Source organism: Perna viridis, chromosome 15 (genome assembly GCF_037379345.1).
Source record: "Perna viridis isolate PV_CMFRI_1.1 ecotype Kerala chromosome 15, ASM3737934v1, whole genome shotgun sequence".
NCBI classification, from domain to species: domain Eukaryota; kingdom Metazoa; phylum Mollusca; class Bivalvia; order Mytilida; family Mytilidae; genus Perna; species Perna viridis.
In genome coordinates this window covers 21,878,178-21,893,393 of record NC_142459.1, presented here as the reverse complement: position 1 = coordinate 21,893,393, position 15,216 = coordinate 21,878,178, and the positions used below count along the sequence as shown (strand labels likewise).

General features: G+C 34.2%; 1 protein-coding gene across 3 annotated transcripts in view; it reads left to right on the top strand.

Moving 5' to 3' along the window:
* The first annotated feature begins 3,068 nt into the window (after positions 1–3,068).
* LOC148597469 (uncharacterized) overlaps positions 3,069–15,216 on the top strand; it is a 33,806-nt gene continuing 21,658 nt past the window's right edge. The window contains exons 1-7 of one of the 3 annotated variants that reach the window (XM_088562862.1): positions 3,086–3,131; positions 3,866–4,034; positions 8,078–8,139; positions 8,956–9,012; positions 9,458–9,512; positions 10,991–11,082; positions 12,983–13,096. In XM_088562862.1, coding sequence (XP_088418988.1) covers positions 4,025–4,034; positions 8,078–8,139; positions 8,956–9,012; positions 9,458–9,512; positions 10,991–11,082; positions 12,983–13,096 — 390 coding nt within the window. In that variant the 5' untranslated portion in view covers positions 3,086–3,131; positions 3,866–4,024. Of the gene's footprint in view, positions 3,268–3,865; positions 4,035–8,077; positions 8,140–8,955; positions 9,013–9,457; positions 9,513–10,990; positions 11,083–12,982; positions 13,097–15,216 lie in introns of all 3 variants that reach the window. The other 2 variants (XM_088562861.1, XM_088562863.1) reach the window with 2 other exon arrangements.

Below are 15,216 nucleotides of genomic sequence, written 5' to 3'. Positions count from 1 at the left end.
TTTTAGGCCCCGACACTTCCCTACTTAGCTTTTATAGACCCTTTTGTGTTAAGTTGGTGAGCATGCTCAATATACACTTCCGCGAGGTAGAGCTTTGGTAGAACAAAAGAATGTTCCTCGCGGAAGTGTATATTAAGCGAGCTCTACGCATGCTCCTCGACTACCCCAACGTTAGCACAAAAGGATCTATCGTCGCTCGTTGTGAAGCGTGCACTCGACTCGTCGCCGTCTTTCTCTATCAATATATACATGTATGGCTGTAAGTATAGGATTGTTATAATTAGTGTCGCGGATACTATGCATGTAAATTAGAAATTGCTGGTAGGGTAGCAAAAATACAGAAATGTTATCTTAATTACCCAATTACTTTTAGAGCACAGTTATTTCAATGTACAATTTTTTCCAAATGTTACCTCTTTCAAAGACCCGAAAGCCCTTCCGCTGGAAGTTTATATTCATAAACGCATACAAAATGGTCGTCTTAGGCCGCTGATTTTCTTTATCATTCACCAATTTTCGAGCATTTCGCTGGACAGTGATCTCGAAAATTTGCAAATGATAACGAAAATCAGCGGAAATCACTATCCAACGGACCCCTTTTTTCAGAATTTTTGAACCCACTACTGATGTCGAATATAAACTTCCTGCCTTCTTATCAATTAGGACCGAAGATCAGAATTGATATACAATGCAGCAGTCGCCAGAGTCTTAAGATTTGTAAGGCCTGTTGGCATCATTCTACGTTTATCTTACACTTCCGCAAGACAAAAGTCTCACAGGCATACCCCTTTGAGGTTCTAATGCAAATAGTAAGATCCACTTTATATGTATTTCTAATACTAGTATATCATATTTAATTCAATGTTATTTCCGCCAACAAACAAACCTAATAAGAACTTTTACTGCGAACTAAATATGCTGATTAATTTGGTTAGTATTGAGAACGATTCAATTAAAAGTAGTTGACTTCTAACCTCTTATCAGTTCCTCAATTTCTATGAGTTCAGCCGTATAAACCAATTGTTCACTGCCGAAGTATTCAAGTTGATTACAAGCGCTTTATTCTGAGCTATAATAGACGCATGACAAACCATTTGATGCTTAGCTAGAAATAAAAATCCTGAAATCGCAAATAATTATCGATCATAGAATAAAACATAACGAGAAATGCTGAGTATCAATTGGACGAGCTGTCTTGAATTGTCTTAAGATATTTCATGCAGGCCCTGGCGGATCCATACACATATATATTTACAAAAATAAGACAGTGGTTCCAATCAAGAAACTTATAAAAAGAAAAAAAAAAGGTTCCAGACAGGGACTACACGCCCTGTTTCGGGCCTTTATTTGCTGCTCAAATTAATTGCCAAACTTACAACAAAAGGGTGGTATAAACCCCAAAACTATCGTGATGTATCACTCACTGTATCGTGTATATTTATTGCGGTTACCGCCTCATAACATCGGAAGCCCGGAAATGACAAATAATGAAATAAAAACCCCACGAGATCATAAATAGTCACCGATACCGGATGGATCCAAATATAAATTTACAAAAGGGGGCAGTGGTCGAACTTATATAAGAAAGGGGGTTCCAGACTACTATTAGCCTCTCGTTTTCATTTTCTTTTTCCCCCTTTTTTGTTTTGTTTTGTTTTTTTTCTTTATGTTTTTGTTTTGTTTTTGATTTTTTTTTTTTTCAAATTTAAACAAATTGGTAGACAAACCCAAAAAATCATCCTGTTGTATCACCCAATGTATCGTGCATTTGATTTTTAAAATGTTGAGCCTTCTTTTGCATTAAACCGACATGTTTGTCAAGATTTTTGGCGCGTTATTGTTCGTGTCTCTAGAAGTAGGTGCCCAGAAACTAAACGCTTTTTAGTGACACATAGTGTCTATGCGACAATTTGTTGCACTTTATATATATAGCTTACCAACTGAGACATTCATGTAGCTATTTGAGAGGAACCAGTGTCGGATCCAGGCCTTGATCAGCTGGGGTGCTGACCAAATTTCAGATTATGAAAGTTTATGAACTTGTTTATTTTTTAACAATGGCGGAAGAATAATTCATGTTTGATGGCCTTTGGGGGGGGGGTGGGTTAAAATATGTAGAAAAGAATCATTGCAGGATTACGTGCTAAAATATACATTTTTCCATTAAAACGGGCACGAACTTCCCCTCCACTCTTTCTGAATCTGCCACCGCGTAATTCAGAAAACAGTACAGGGGATTGAATGAATGTCATAAGTTTGCTTTATTTTACTGGGTGCATGCATCTACGGAAATAGGACAGGATTTATTTCAACGGTTGTGGCTTAAGTTTAAAACTAAATGATTTGACAGACAGTTCTGAACTGAATTTCTACTTGAAAATTTACAAACTTTGTAGGACCAACTAGAAGTTTGTAGTTCAATTATGCAGTATGTCGGAGATTTTTGTGTCCATTCAACTAGGTCCTAGTTAACCGACATCGAACCTGAATATTACAAGACTGGTGTACTCTACGATGCCACGTGAATTTTTGTAAGTAGAAGTAAGTAGAATATCCTACGTCATCACCGAGACATATTATACATTGCATATTTAGGTCCATGATAATTGGTATGATGATTTCGAATAAGAGCTTAATATCAACCATTTACAACAACAGGCTTGTGCATAGATACGTTTCAAGTCGATCCCCGTTCATTACTCTTAGCTTATCTTTATCTTTGTAATTTGACGATCATTTAAGCCAGGGACTTTATTACACTCCTCGTTTAAGTGATTGGTAGACTTAGGGTAAGGGACATAACTCTTAAAAATCATTGCAACGTTTGCATGGAGCATTTTACATCAATATTTGTAAGCATCTAATTAACTTGGATTGATTTTATTCTGCTTCAAATGAAAGCTTGAGAGGCTTTGATGAAATTGAATATGATACAAACTTATCACTGATTTCAAGAGTTATATCCTTTACCATAGGGTTTTCTCCTTAATTGATTCAGTACATGAGTGCTTTGATTTACAGAATATTACGCGGGAAATATTTTATTATCTACCTTTCTGGTCACATGATCAATTTACTCACTTTAAAAATGGCGGAAGCCAGTGGACGTCCACGAGTGTTACTTTTGGGTGGTAAGACGTTGTCTTTTTCGCAGTTCGCTGTCTGTTAGTCAGAGAACTAAGATATCCTATGTTCTTTATGAATATTGCAACATTCACCCAAACCAATCAGGACAGAAGAGGGTCCAATACCCCCAAGTTTGCACAGGTTGTCTACTTTCTAAACCGGACTGACTATAGCTATGAATCAGACTGTATGAATCACAATTCCATTACATTGGCATGACAACTTTATGTAAACTGAAAGCAATTATTGACATTGGCTAACCCTACCATAGGTTTAATCCAGAAATATAAAAAAATACACATCTTTAGAACCAAACAGATCAATGCAACATTACGTCATTAATTATGCAGTTAAAGTTGGTATGTGTACATGTACTATTTTGAGTGTACATGAAGTACATGACTTGAAGTAAATGCATAATCCATTTATCCTGTTTCTCTTTAAACATTGGGAATGTTAATTTATTCCAACTTTAATAGGCGAGTTTTTTTTTTTTATAGTAGGCATGAACAATGTACTTGTACCGGTGTACTTTCAGTTTCATCTACCTTAATTTTTCATTAAGTACAATGTATCTCCTGTACATTGTTTTCAGGAACCAACAGTTTTCATCCTGTGGGGGAATGGGGTATTGGAATCAATGTTGAATAAGGATTTGGCTAATGCTATAACAGAAGGGGGTTTTGAATGTATAGAGGGTGAGTTGTCCAGCCACATATTTTCATCTGTATGTATGTAGTTTCAGTTTCTACACAATGTCATCTTTAGTGACTACAATATGCTTTAACAACTCACAACTCCAGGGAAATATTTACTTCGCAACCTCTTCTTGACATGATTATTCGGATACGAACACTGGGGCCTGAGTCTTCACATCCTCATTGTTGCACAGGACTAAATGACACAAAGTAAAGTTGCAACATTTATTAAAATTTAAGAAGTAGCTATGAAATTAACAGTTCAAAATAAAACAATTTCAAAGATTTCTGTAATAGACGCCTACAAAATTAGAATACCTAGAGAGACACTTGATAAGTAAATAGGCTAGGTACATGTACATGTATGTAAAGACCTTAGTCTGAAAAGACTGGTGCCTTTAGTTAAGTTACCTCTTGTGGTAAAAGCACTGCATCTTCGTCTGAAAAGTCAGGTAAATAAAGCAATGTATCACAGATGAATTTGACATGACCTTTTAATTCAATGTGAACATTGCACAGTTGTTCTATGAGTTTCTAATTCTGCTTACAATTGAGTACAAGTACATGTAGTCGTGCAATTAAGTACATGTAGGTCATAACACATTTGAACATTCATAGAATTAAATATACAGTGGTTGCTGAATTGTTAAAGACTGAGAAAAGAAATTCTTGCATCTGATTCTCCACATGGTCCTAGTTTGTATACCATGTGATTAAAGAACTTACCATAACCATCTTAGGACATTTGTTATGCACTGAATTTTCTACTGTAAAATAGGGTTTCTGTTGGGTAATGGTTAGCATGCTGGACTGTGGTGGCCAGGCCGGTGGTGCCATAAGGGAATGACTTCGTATTTCATATTACACACCATTATATTCTCCGTGAATTTGAAAACACATTGTGCATTGCTAATTTGCGACTGAAAAGTCCATTTATACCAAATACAGTACCTGAACCGATCCGAGCAACAAAAATTGCGATCTGTCATCGATCAACGATCAGTTTCCGGTCAGTCATTGATTGGTCAAACCGATCCATTTAACTGGTGATCGCATCACATGACCACATGGCGGTCATAGCAGTTTACTGTTTTAGTTGTTTTCTTTATTAATTTTACACATATTTACATAATGTAATAGTTATAAACATTAATTTATACTTTTATTTTACATTTCTTTAATTTAAAACAGATCTTACATCATTTTACATAACAAAACTGCGATCAGATCTGTCACCGGTCATCGATCCGTCAGTGATCAGTCAGTCAATGGTCATCGATCTGTCAAATCGTTGCGTGGATCGGTTCAAGGACTGTACATGTATCTAGCACTGTGCATCTCATTTACCTGCATGTTCTGCAGGACGGCCATTTTTTCTCTTGGTTAACTAATTGTATTGTTTTTTTTTTCCATGGAGAAAAGAAAAGGTAGAAACAACTTTCATTTGAATGAAATTTTATGACCTTTACAACAAGACCTACAATTAAACATTTATACATGTGTCTCCTTGGTTTGGCTTAACAGAGTTTTTGGACAATTTCATTACATGTATAGGATTACTGCCATTGCAAGAAAAAAATTTGGCCATTATTGGAGTATGTACAAATGTACATATATGTATCTTTGTAAATGATGAAATTACCCCTCTTGTCATTCCTTTCAAATGATTAAGTTACCCCTGTGGTCATTCCTATTTAATGATGAAGTTACCCCTCTGGTCATTTCTATTAGATGATGAAGTTACCCCTCTGGTCATTTCTATTAAATGCCCCCCTTTGATCCAAACTGTGTATTATATCATTATACACATATATGGCCCTTTAAGGGCAATAGTTCTACAATCATCTAAATTAAGTTTTGTATGTCTAATGGACTTAGGCATTTTCAGCAAAACTTGGTATCATGCCTTCTCAACAACTTGCAGGATTGTTATGAAACTTCATGGGTTTTTTTATTACCATTCTGGGATGCGCATATTGTCAGAAATTTATGTATGGGCAAAAATTGTAGAAATGACAGCTGTTGGACTCAGGCTTTTTTCAGCAAAACTTGGTTTTATGTGTTGTTCACAACTTGCAGGATTGTTATGAAACTTAATGGGGTGTAAACTACCATATTAGGATATGCATATTGTTGAGAATTTATGTTTAAAGTAAATTTGCAGTTACATGTGTATATTCTGTTATTGTGTTGTCAACAACAAAAATATATTACTGATTGCAGTTTGGAGTTACATGTAGGTGCAGTTTGGAGTGAATACATGTAGTTCATCTATCTTAAAAATTGTGTCCAATATGAACCATGTGTCCATATTAGTCTTCAAATGTACAGAGTTCAACTGTATGTGGCGGATATTAGTTCCGTTAGGGGCAAGGTCTAGTTTGTTCCATACTAAATTGAGTCTTCTCCTGGTTGGTCTTTGTTTCTCTGCTGTTTCTAACTAATTCATCAGACTGAGTTACATTTCTTTCTGCTTTACACAATGTCTGGTTTAAGTTTTGAGCTGCAGATACATTTGAAACTTTCCGTTGTGTCTCTAGATTTTGAATTCTGCACATTCATGCTAAGTACATGTAAATCCTTTTAAGCATACACATATTTATTATGTAGAAGCTGTGAACATTTTTTACATGCATGTAATAATGTGCAAGTATACATGAACATTATACAAATTTTTCTACCTTGAGTCATTCAGTGATAAGTTTTTCAGTTCACTTTAGGAAGTAGTGTACATATTTTATGCATTTTCCCATTAAATAATATAAATTAATAACAATCACTTTTGATGCTTCCCCTAAAATTTATTTCAATCATTTACACAATCTTCCATATACAATCTATTGTCATTTCAATTGTGTTTTGCTTACCTGAATTTTGTATACAAACATGTAGTGTTAATTACTACATGTAAATAAATCTACGTGGTATGTACATGTACATGTATTTTTGCTAGACAACCTATGTTTTTTTTTTAATTTTCTCAAATACTGTGAACATATTAAATTTGGCAGTTTCTAATTTTCCTGGATTCTGTCAAGTGAGCATATTCACAGGTATCAATTTTTGCGGTTTGAGCATTAAATAGTGTTAAAATCAATTTCGCAGGTACTATTTTTTGTGGTTTTCTGTCCATCACGAAATTAGTACGTTTACAGTATCCTTTAACCCTTGTTTTAAAGATAGCTAAATGTACATGTAGGCAAATTTAACATACATGTATAACTGGCTTTATTTGAAAGAAACATGTACATGTATGTTGTTTTCTAAGATTTATCTCCCAGTGATTTTCCATCCATTATTTTGTCTCAAAATTTTGTCCTCATTCCCAATAGAAATTTGCTCTAAAGTTATAAAAATTCCCAGTTGTTACTTGAAACATTGTATTGAGATTTGTACATTGTACATGATAAAAATAAATACTTTTTAAGATGTAAAATGTACAAAATTCTCTCTTCACACTACTGTTTTCAATTCAGTGATTTAGCTAGCGCTTGTCATTTTCACCATTTACAAAGGGATTTCATAATTGAATTAGTCGTCTGCTGTCACCTCACAGAATTCAATACAATGGAATTTATAGTGTTGATCTACTACTCTGAAAGTACTATTGCTTGTGGTGTACCAATTTTCGTGGTTTTTGTGGGTAGGAAGTTTTGTTCCCAACGGATAGAACCACTAATTCAAGAATCCATGAACTTGTGTTTCTTCCCAGATCTAGAAAATTGGTATCCATGAATTAAAGTACTCTCATAGTATTTTACTTGGAAATTATTTTTAAAATACAGCATGAAAATCCTTGCCTTGTGTGTGCAGATTAAATCTAAATTTTTGTGCTATTTTTCAGTTGCATAGGCCATGAGCCCCTTCCACAAAACAATTGGAAAATGGCTCTCTTTATTAAACAAAAACACTTTCTGAAGTAAACCTAGGGTAAGGGACGCAACTCTTGAAATTAGTGATATGCTTGTATCATATTCAATTTCAGCAAAGCCCATCAAGCTTTCTTATGAAATAGAATGAAATCAGTCCAAGTTACTTTGATGTTTGCACGAGATAGGTGTAAAATGCTGAATACAAACGTTCTAATGATTTTTAAGAGCTGTGTCCCTTACCCTAGGTCTACCTCCTTAATTTGCAATTAGTGCAAGGTTAGGTTCAATATTATCAACTCCTGGTACATGTAATATCTATTGTGTAATCAGTCTGGTTATTGATATACAATGTAAGTCTTTTTTTTTTGTTATATTTTATAGGGACTGGTTTCATTGGTAGAAATCTGGTATCTTACCTGGTTAAAAATGAACTAGTCAGCAAGGTGAGTACACATCATTTATTATTCCTCATATATTTATTGGGATACTTTAAGTAAAAGTAGACATAAATTATAATTTTCAATGCTGATGAAATGACAGATATTTATTGGGATACTTAAAGTAAAAGTAGACATAAATTATAATTTTCAATGCTGATGAAATGGGATGATTGATTCAGAAGGTTTTAGTTGTAATTATATTTAGAAACCTTTAACCTTTTACAGATTATCATGTTGATATTTCCTACATGTATTTTTCACTTAGAACTTACATGTATTAGTATATTTGTTCAATATACATGTATCAAAATTATCCTTGAAAACTCTAGATTTATTAGCGATATATACCTGTGACACATAAATCAGTGTACAGTATATGTACAATTCACCTACAACAGGTATAGTAGTGGCAGCTAAAATTTCCTCTGATTGTTAATTTACATACATGTAGTATGTGGTCTGACATTTTTTATTCATTGGGGTTGTTTACTCTATGACATATTCACCATATCCATTCTCATTATATATATATCAGTATATTACCCAGAATTCCCAATGTCAATGTTTTTTTTCATATCTTGGAATAGCAAAATAAGCTTCTGGAATGATTCCCTTTAAATCAGTGAACAGTACTGATTGATTGATTGATTGTTGGGGTTTAACGTCCGAGCAGCAATATTTCAGCTACATGTACTTCTTATGTTACAGAGTAATCAGCTGTTTAACCACTCATGAATTGATACTTTACCCTGAGTAAAGCCTTTTAGTTTACTTGGTACACAATGTCAATTGTTTTATGTTAGTATACATGTGTTTTAGGTACGAGTAGCAGACAAAGTGCCACCTCCTATGGCATGGCTTAGCCCTAGACACAAGGTAAGATTATTAAATGTTATTTTTCTAGGCCTGTGCCATTTTTGCAGTACAAATGAAAACTGGAAAAAACACATACACATGTCTGAAACACAATTACATCCATTCTGTTCAATAGATTTTGATGAAATTGAACCTGATAGTGTTGAGCACCATATTAGGGGTTCAGTTTGTGTGGTTCTTAGGTACGAAAACCTCAATTTCTGAACTAAACTTTTAAATTTCATTTACCAGCTGGAATACATTTTTGGATATACTAGCAAAATACTTAATTTGTTTTTGAAAGGGGAGATAATCCAATTTGAGGGTCTATATGTGCAAATTTTGAAGAGTGTGTTTTGTGAACTTGTTCTCAGTATTTCTAGTCCATATATTTAGAAGAATATAAGTTCATACCAGATGCAAACACAACAGCTATGTTAAGTTGGATCATTATTAATTATTTCAGGAAGTATTTTCTCAGCCAGAAGTACAATTTAAACATTCCAGTCTCATTAATCCAAGTAAGTTTATCATAAATGCAGGGCTTTTTCTACCATTTTCAAATAAGGCCCCTGCCCCTGAAATTTGGGAAATTTGTATAAATTGGGAAAAACTAACAAATAAAATCATTTGAGACAAAACAATGCCATTTTTACTTCAGATACCTTTCACTTTTCAACCAATAGAAGATAAAGATAAAAGAAGTTCCAAAAAAATTATCGTAAATCAGCTGCCATTAAAAAAAGGCATAAATTGAAAAATAGATGGGTTTCTTTCCTCGATCTTAAAATTGCTCTTGAGAAACTGAGACAATAACAATTTGCAGACTCATCAATAAAATATGACTTTCATTCTACAGACAGACGAATTAATTGACAACTTTCATATTGCTTGTTTCAGTTTGGAAATTCATGTGAAATTTTGGGAAAAAAGACAATTTTAGTCATTGGGAATAGGGCCGATAATCGGTGGTAAATTTAAGGTAGAAAAAGCCCTGTAATGGTATAGTACAGTGAACATTCAAGTAATGTAGATGTTATGTGTTCATGTACCTGAAACATTGGAATTAAAGTGGTTTATCTTTAAGCAAAGACTTCTATTTTAGAGCACATACAAACATTTGATGACTCAATTGATTACAGAAATACCCTGATTTATCTTTGTCAACAATACACCAAAATTATGTAGTACACTACCGTCAACTCAAATTTTAATTTCTCCACTGTCCACACTCTCCACACTGAAGATGATGTAGGTGGAGTCACTGTATCTTCACCCAACGCAACTCGCCATTTCAAATATGTCTGTAGTGAACTCCTTCTGCCATCACGTCAAATTATTTAAAAAGATTCTTAAAGGTTAATGATATGTCAATTATTTACTGAAAAAATAATGAAATAGAATTTTAATAATGCAATTTGATCGGAAATTTTATTTTGTTGGAGTCACAGTGATAATGGAGGAAAATTATGACTCCACTGTGAAGAGTGGAGAAATTCAAATTAAGGTTGATGGTAGTGTATTTACAAATGTACTTATAATAGTGTGGAGACATTGTACAGGATGTTATGTACCTGAACTGATCCATCAACAAAAATTGTGATCGGTCATTGATCAGTTTTTGGTCAGTCATTGATCCGTCAAACCGATCGATCATACCGGTGATCCCATCACCTGACTACAGAGCGGTCACTATATTTTAAGGTTTTTATTGTTTTCTTTGTCAATTTTACACATTTTTACATAATGTAATAGATTAAACATCAATTTATACTTTTATTTTACATTTTTTTTATTTCAAACAGATCTTATGTCATTTTACATAACAAAACTGCGATCAGATCGGTCACCGGTCATTGGTCATCGATCCATCAGCAATTAATCAGTCAACAGTCATCGATCCGTCAAGTCGTTGCACAGATTGGTTCAAGGACTATATGTAACAGAGCACATTATTCTGGTTGTTTGTCGTTGTACACTGTTTCTTCTTTTATTATAGAGTCAGTAGAGAATGCCTTCACTGATCTAGATGGAGAATTTGATTATGTGATTAACCTTGCCGCAGAAACTAAGTATGGACAGACAGAGCCAGTGAGTCATAATCAATTGAGAAGTTATTACGCATTTTCTCTACAATAAATTTTACGCTTTGAGGGTCGTTATCCCTTGACAACACATTCTACCATTCATTTTATCTATTCTATCTTAAAACCCTAATGAAATGGGTCATTATGGTAGGGACTTGTTTTAAAATTCAAAATGCAGCATAGAATTGAATTAGATTTGTCAATTCTGCCCCCAAATTTTTTAAATGACCCACTTAAATCTTGTCAACAATGCAGTCTGAGTGCTCCCTTTCAGGGATTTGGATTAGAGGGAGCCATGCACCATTTATCACTTTCCAGCAGAAAAAGTTATATTAAAATCAAAATGTTTTCAGAGAATGCTTAAGAATGGCCCAGTGAAATTACTGAAGATGTGCACCTCCCTTTATGGAGAAATTTTATTAATTTTTTCCTACATTTTTACCACATTGAACTTAGCCATCTTTTTTTGTCAATTTATGTTGTGTGATCTGTAACTCCAAAAGATAGTATAAATGTAATATTATTCAAACTTTGCACTGTGTTTATATACATATTGTTGAAGTTGTGTACCTCCTATTTGATACATGTATACCCAAGTTTGATTTTTTTCCAAAATGATTAGCTTGTTGAACTTTGAAAAAAGAACAGGTATGGTTAAAGGCAACAAATGCAAAGTCTTGCAACAATAAATAGTAAATACTTACAGAAATCACCAAAAAGTAAGCGCTGAAACGCCTGACAACATAAGTAATAATATTTACGGTAACAGAACAATGCCACACTATAATGACACACAGACAGATTAATTACCAACATTAATATTAGGTCGAAATCATTCATTCCAAATCAAGTATCATTCTGCAAGTGCAACACACAACTTGGAAATAAATTACAAACATCCAAAATTGACAAAATAAGATTAATAAGCCATTTTTTCATCAGTATATGCTATCATTAGATGTTGACATTAACTTAATTTAATCTTGACCACAGTCTATTAAATCATTGTTCCGTTGTATTGATAGTATATATACTATCATTAGATGTCTACATTTAATTATATAATTATCTTGACCAGTCTATTTAATCATTGTTTCATTGGTATGATAGGTTTACAAGGAGGGAGTAATCATTGTTCCATTGTATTTATAGGTTTACCAGGAGGGAGTAATTGTTCCATTATATTGATAGGTTTACCAGGAGGGAGTAATCATTGTTCCATTGTGTTTATAGGTTTACCAGGAGGGAGTAATCATTGTTCCATTGTTTTGATAGGTTTACCAGGAGGGAGTATTCATTGTTCTATTGTGTTGATAGGATTTAGTATATGGTATCATTAGATGTCTACATTGACTTATATAATTATCTTGACCAGTCTATTTTATCATTGTTCCATTGTATTGATAGGTTTACCAGAAGGGAGTAATCATGGTTCCACTGTATTGATAGGTTTACCAGGAGAGAGTACAGTCCTTGAACTGATCCGTGCAACGATTTGAGTGATCAATGACCGTTGACTGATTGATTGCTAACGGATTGATGACTGGTAACCGATCTGAGCGCAGTTTTATTAAGTAAAATGACGTAAGATCTGTTTGGAATAAAAGAAATGTAAAATAAAAGTTTAAATTGATGTTTAAATCTATTACATTATGTAAATATGTGTAAAATTGATAAAGAAAACAACAAAAACTGTAAAATACAGTACCCGCTCTATGGTCATGTGATGCGATCACCGGTATAATTGATCGGTTGGACGGATCGATGACTGACTGGAAACTGATGGGTTATCGATGAGCGATCACAATTTTTGTTGCACAGTCGGTTCAGGTACTGTAATCATTGTTCCATTGTATTTATAGGTTTACCAGGAGGGTGTAATCATTGTTTCATTGTATTGATAGGTTTACCAGGAGGGAGTTGTCAAACTAAGTGTGAACTGTGCTAATGAAGCTGCTAAAAGAAATATAAAAAGATACATAGAGTTATCTGCTGGACAGATGATCTCTTCTGATAAGGTAAAAATGAATTATCTGTAATTACAGTCAGCCTGTGTTCAGGGTATCTGTTGGGGAATGGTAAGATGGACCTCTTATTAGAGGTTTAGTCAAATGCCATAATTTTCAAAGCCCAAAGTGAAAAATTGAGCAGATATGCGTGCATGTGACTTCTTTGTATGTGGTTTGTTTAGCAAACAAATATACTAAAATAAATACACATTATGTAGGTTTTAAATTCGGGTACAACTATTTGCATCTCAGCTAGACAGCTGTGAACTCCTGTATTGCTACAAGACATGTAAGAACCATTGTGCTCTACCACAGTAGGCTAAATTGTACGACCTTACCCCCTTTACCTATTTCCAATGGCAATCAAAATTTGTCAATCTTACTATTCTTGTATCCCATCCCATCCCATTTTACATTTCATCATTTCATGTTTATTTTACAATCCATTTCATGTTCATCACCTGGATTGTTAAACACCAACAATCAATCAATCAATCAATCATTTTGACTTGCAACAATTCAATCATCTGTGGTAGAAGTTACATTGAATTACCTGCATTTTATTTGTAATGGTGACAAAATCAGGAGTTATGAGTAATAGATGTATGACATTGTGGTTCTTTCCAATGACAATGGATATGATATTTTACAGATTTGAAAAAATCTGTGAATATATTTATTTGTGTGTATTATTTTTTGTGGTTTAAAGGAATCAGTTCATAGAATAAAAAATTTGTAACAACTCCATCATTCATACCAACAAATGGGAAATTTACTTCAACCTGGGAACCAAAGATTATGGCTTGCCAAACCAATGAAAACCACTAATAAAATAAGAACCCTGTAATCAATAACACTTAATATACAGTAAGGCTGAATTTTGGATATATACAGAATAATGGCAGTTTTGGAGTTGGAACAGAAAGTATCACAGTCACCCCATGAAGTCAGAACAGGAAATATCACAGTCACCCCTTGAAGTCAGAACAGGAAATATCACAGTCAACCCATGAAGTCAGAATAGAAAATATCAAAGTCATCCCATGAAGTCAGAAAATATCACAGTTACCCCATGAAGTCAGAACAGAAAATATCTCAGTCACCCATGAGGTCAGAACAGAAAATATCACAGTTACCCCATGAAGTCAGAACAGAAAATATCAGTCATACCATGAAGTCAGAAAATATCAAAGTGACCCTGTCAAGTCAGAACAGAAAATATGAACAGTCACCCCATTAAGTCAGAAAATATCACAGTTACCCCATGAAGTCAAAACAGAAAATATCACAGTCACCCGTGAGGTCAGAACAGAAAATATCACAGTTACCCCATGAAGTCAGAACAGAAAATATCAGTCACCCCATGAAGTCAGAAAATATCACAGTTACCCCATGAAGTCAGAACAGAAAATATCACAGTCACCCGTGAGGTCAGAACAGAAAATATCACAGTTACCCCATGAAGTCAGAACAGAAAATATCAGTCACCCTATGAAGTCAGAAAATATCAAAGTGACCCCGTGAAGTCAGAACAGAAAATATAAACAGTCATCCCATGAAGTCATAAAATATCACAGTTACCCCATGAAGTCAGAACAGAAAATATCACAGTTTCCCCATGAAGTCAGAAAATATCACAGTTACCCAATGAAATCAGAACAGAAAATATCACAGTCATCCCATGAAGTCAGAACAAAAAATATCACAGTTACCCCATGAAGTCAGAATTGAAAATATTGGTCACGCCATGAAGTCAGAGAATATCAAAGTGACCCCTTGAAGTCAGAGAATATCAAAGTGACCCCTTGAAGTCAGAACAGAAAATATCAACAGTCACCCCATGAAGTCAGAACAGAAAATATCACAGTTACCTCATGAAGTCAGAATTGAAAATATTGGTCACGCCATGAAGTCAGAGAATATCAAAGTGACCCCGTGAAGTCAGAACAGAAAATATCAACAGTCACCCCATGAAGTCAGAAATATCACAGTTACCCCATGAAGTCAGAAAATATCGAAGTCACCCCATGAAGTCAGAAAGTATCAAAGTCAACCCATGAAGTCAGAACAGAAAATATCACAGTCACTCCATGAGTGTGAGATGTGCTGTTCTCTTTGTTTTGTTGATA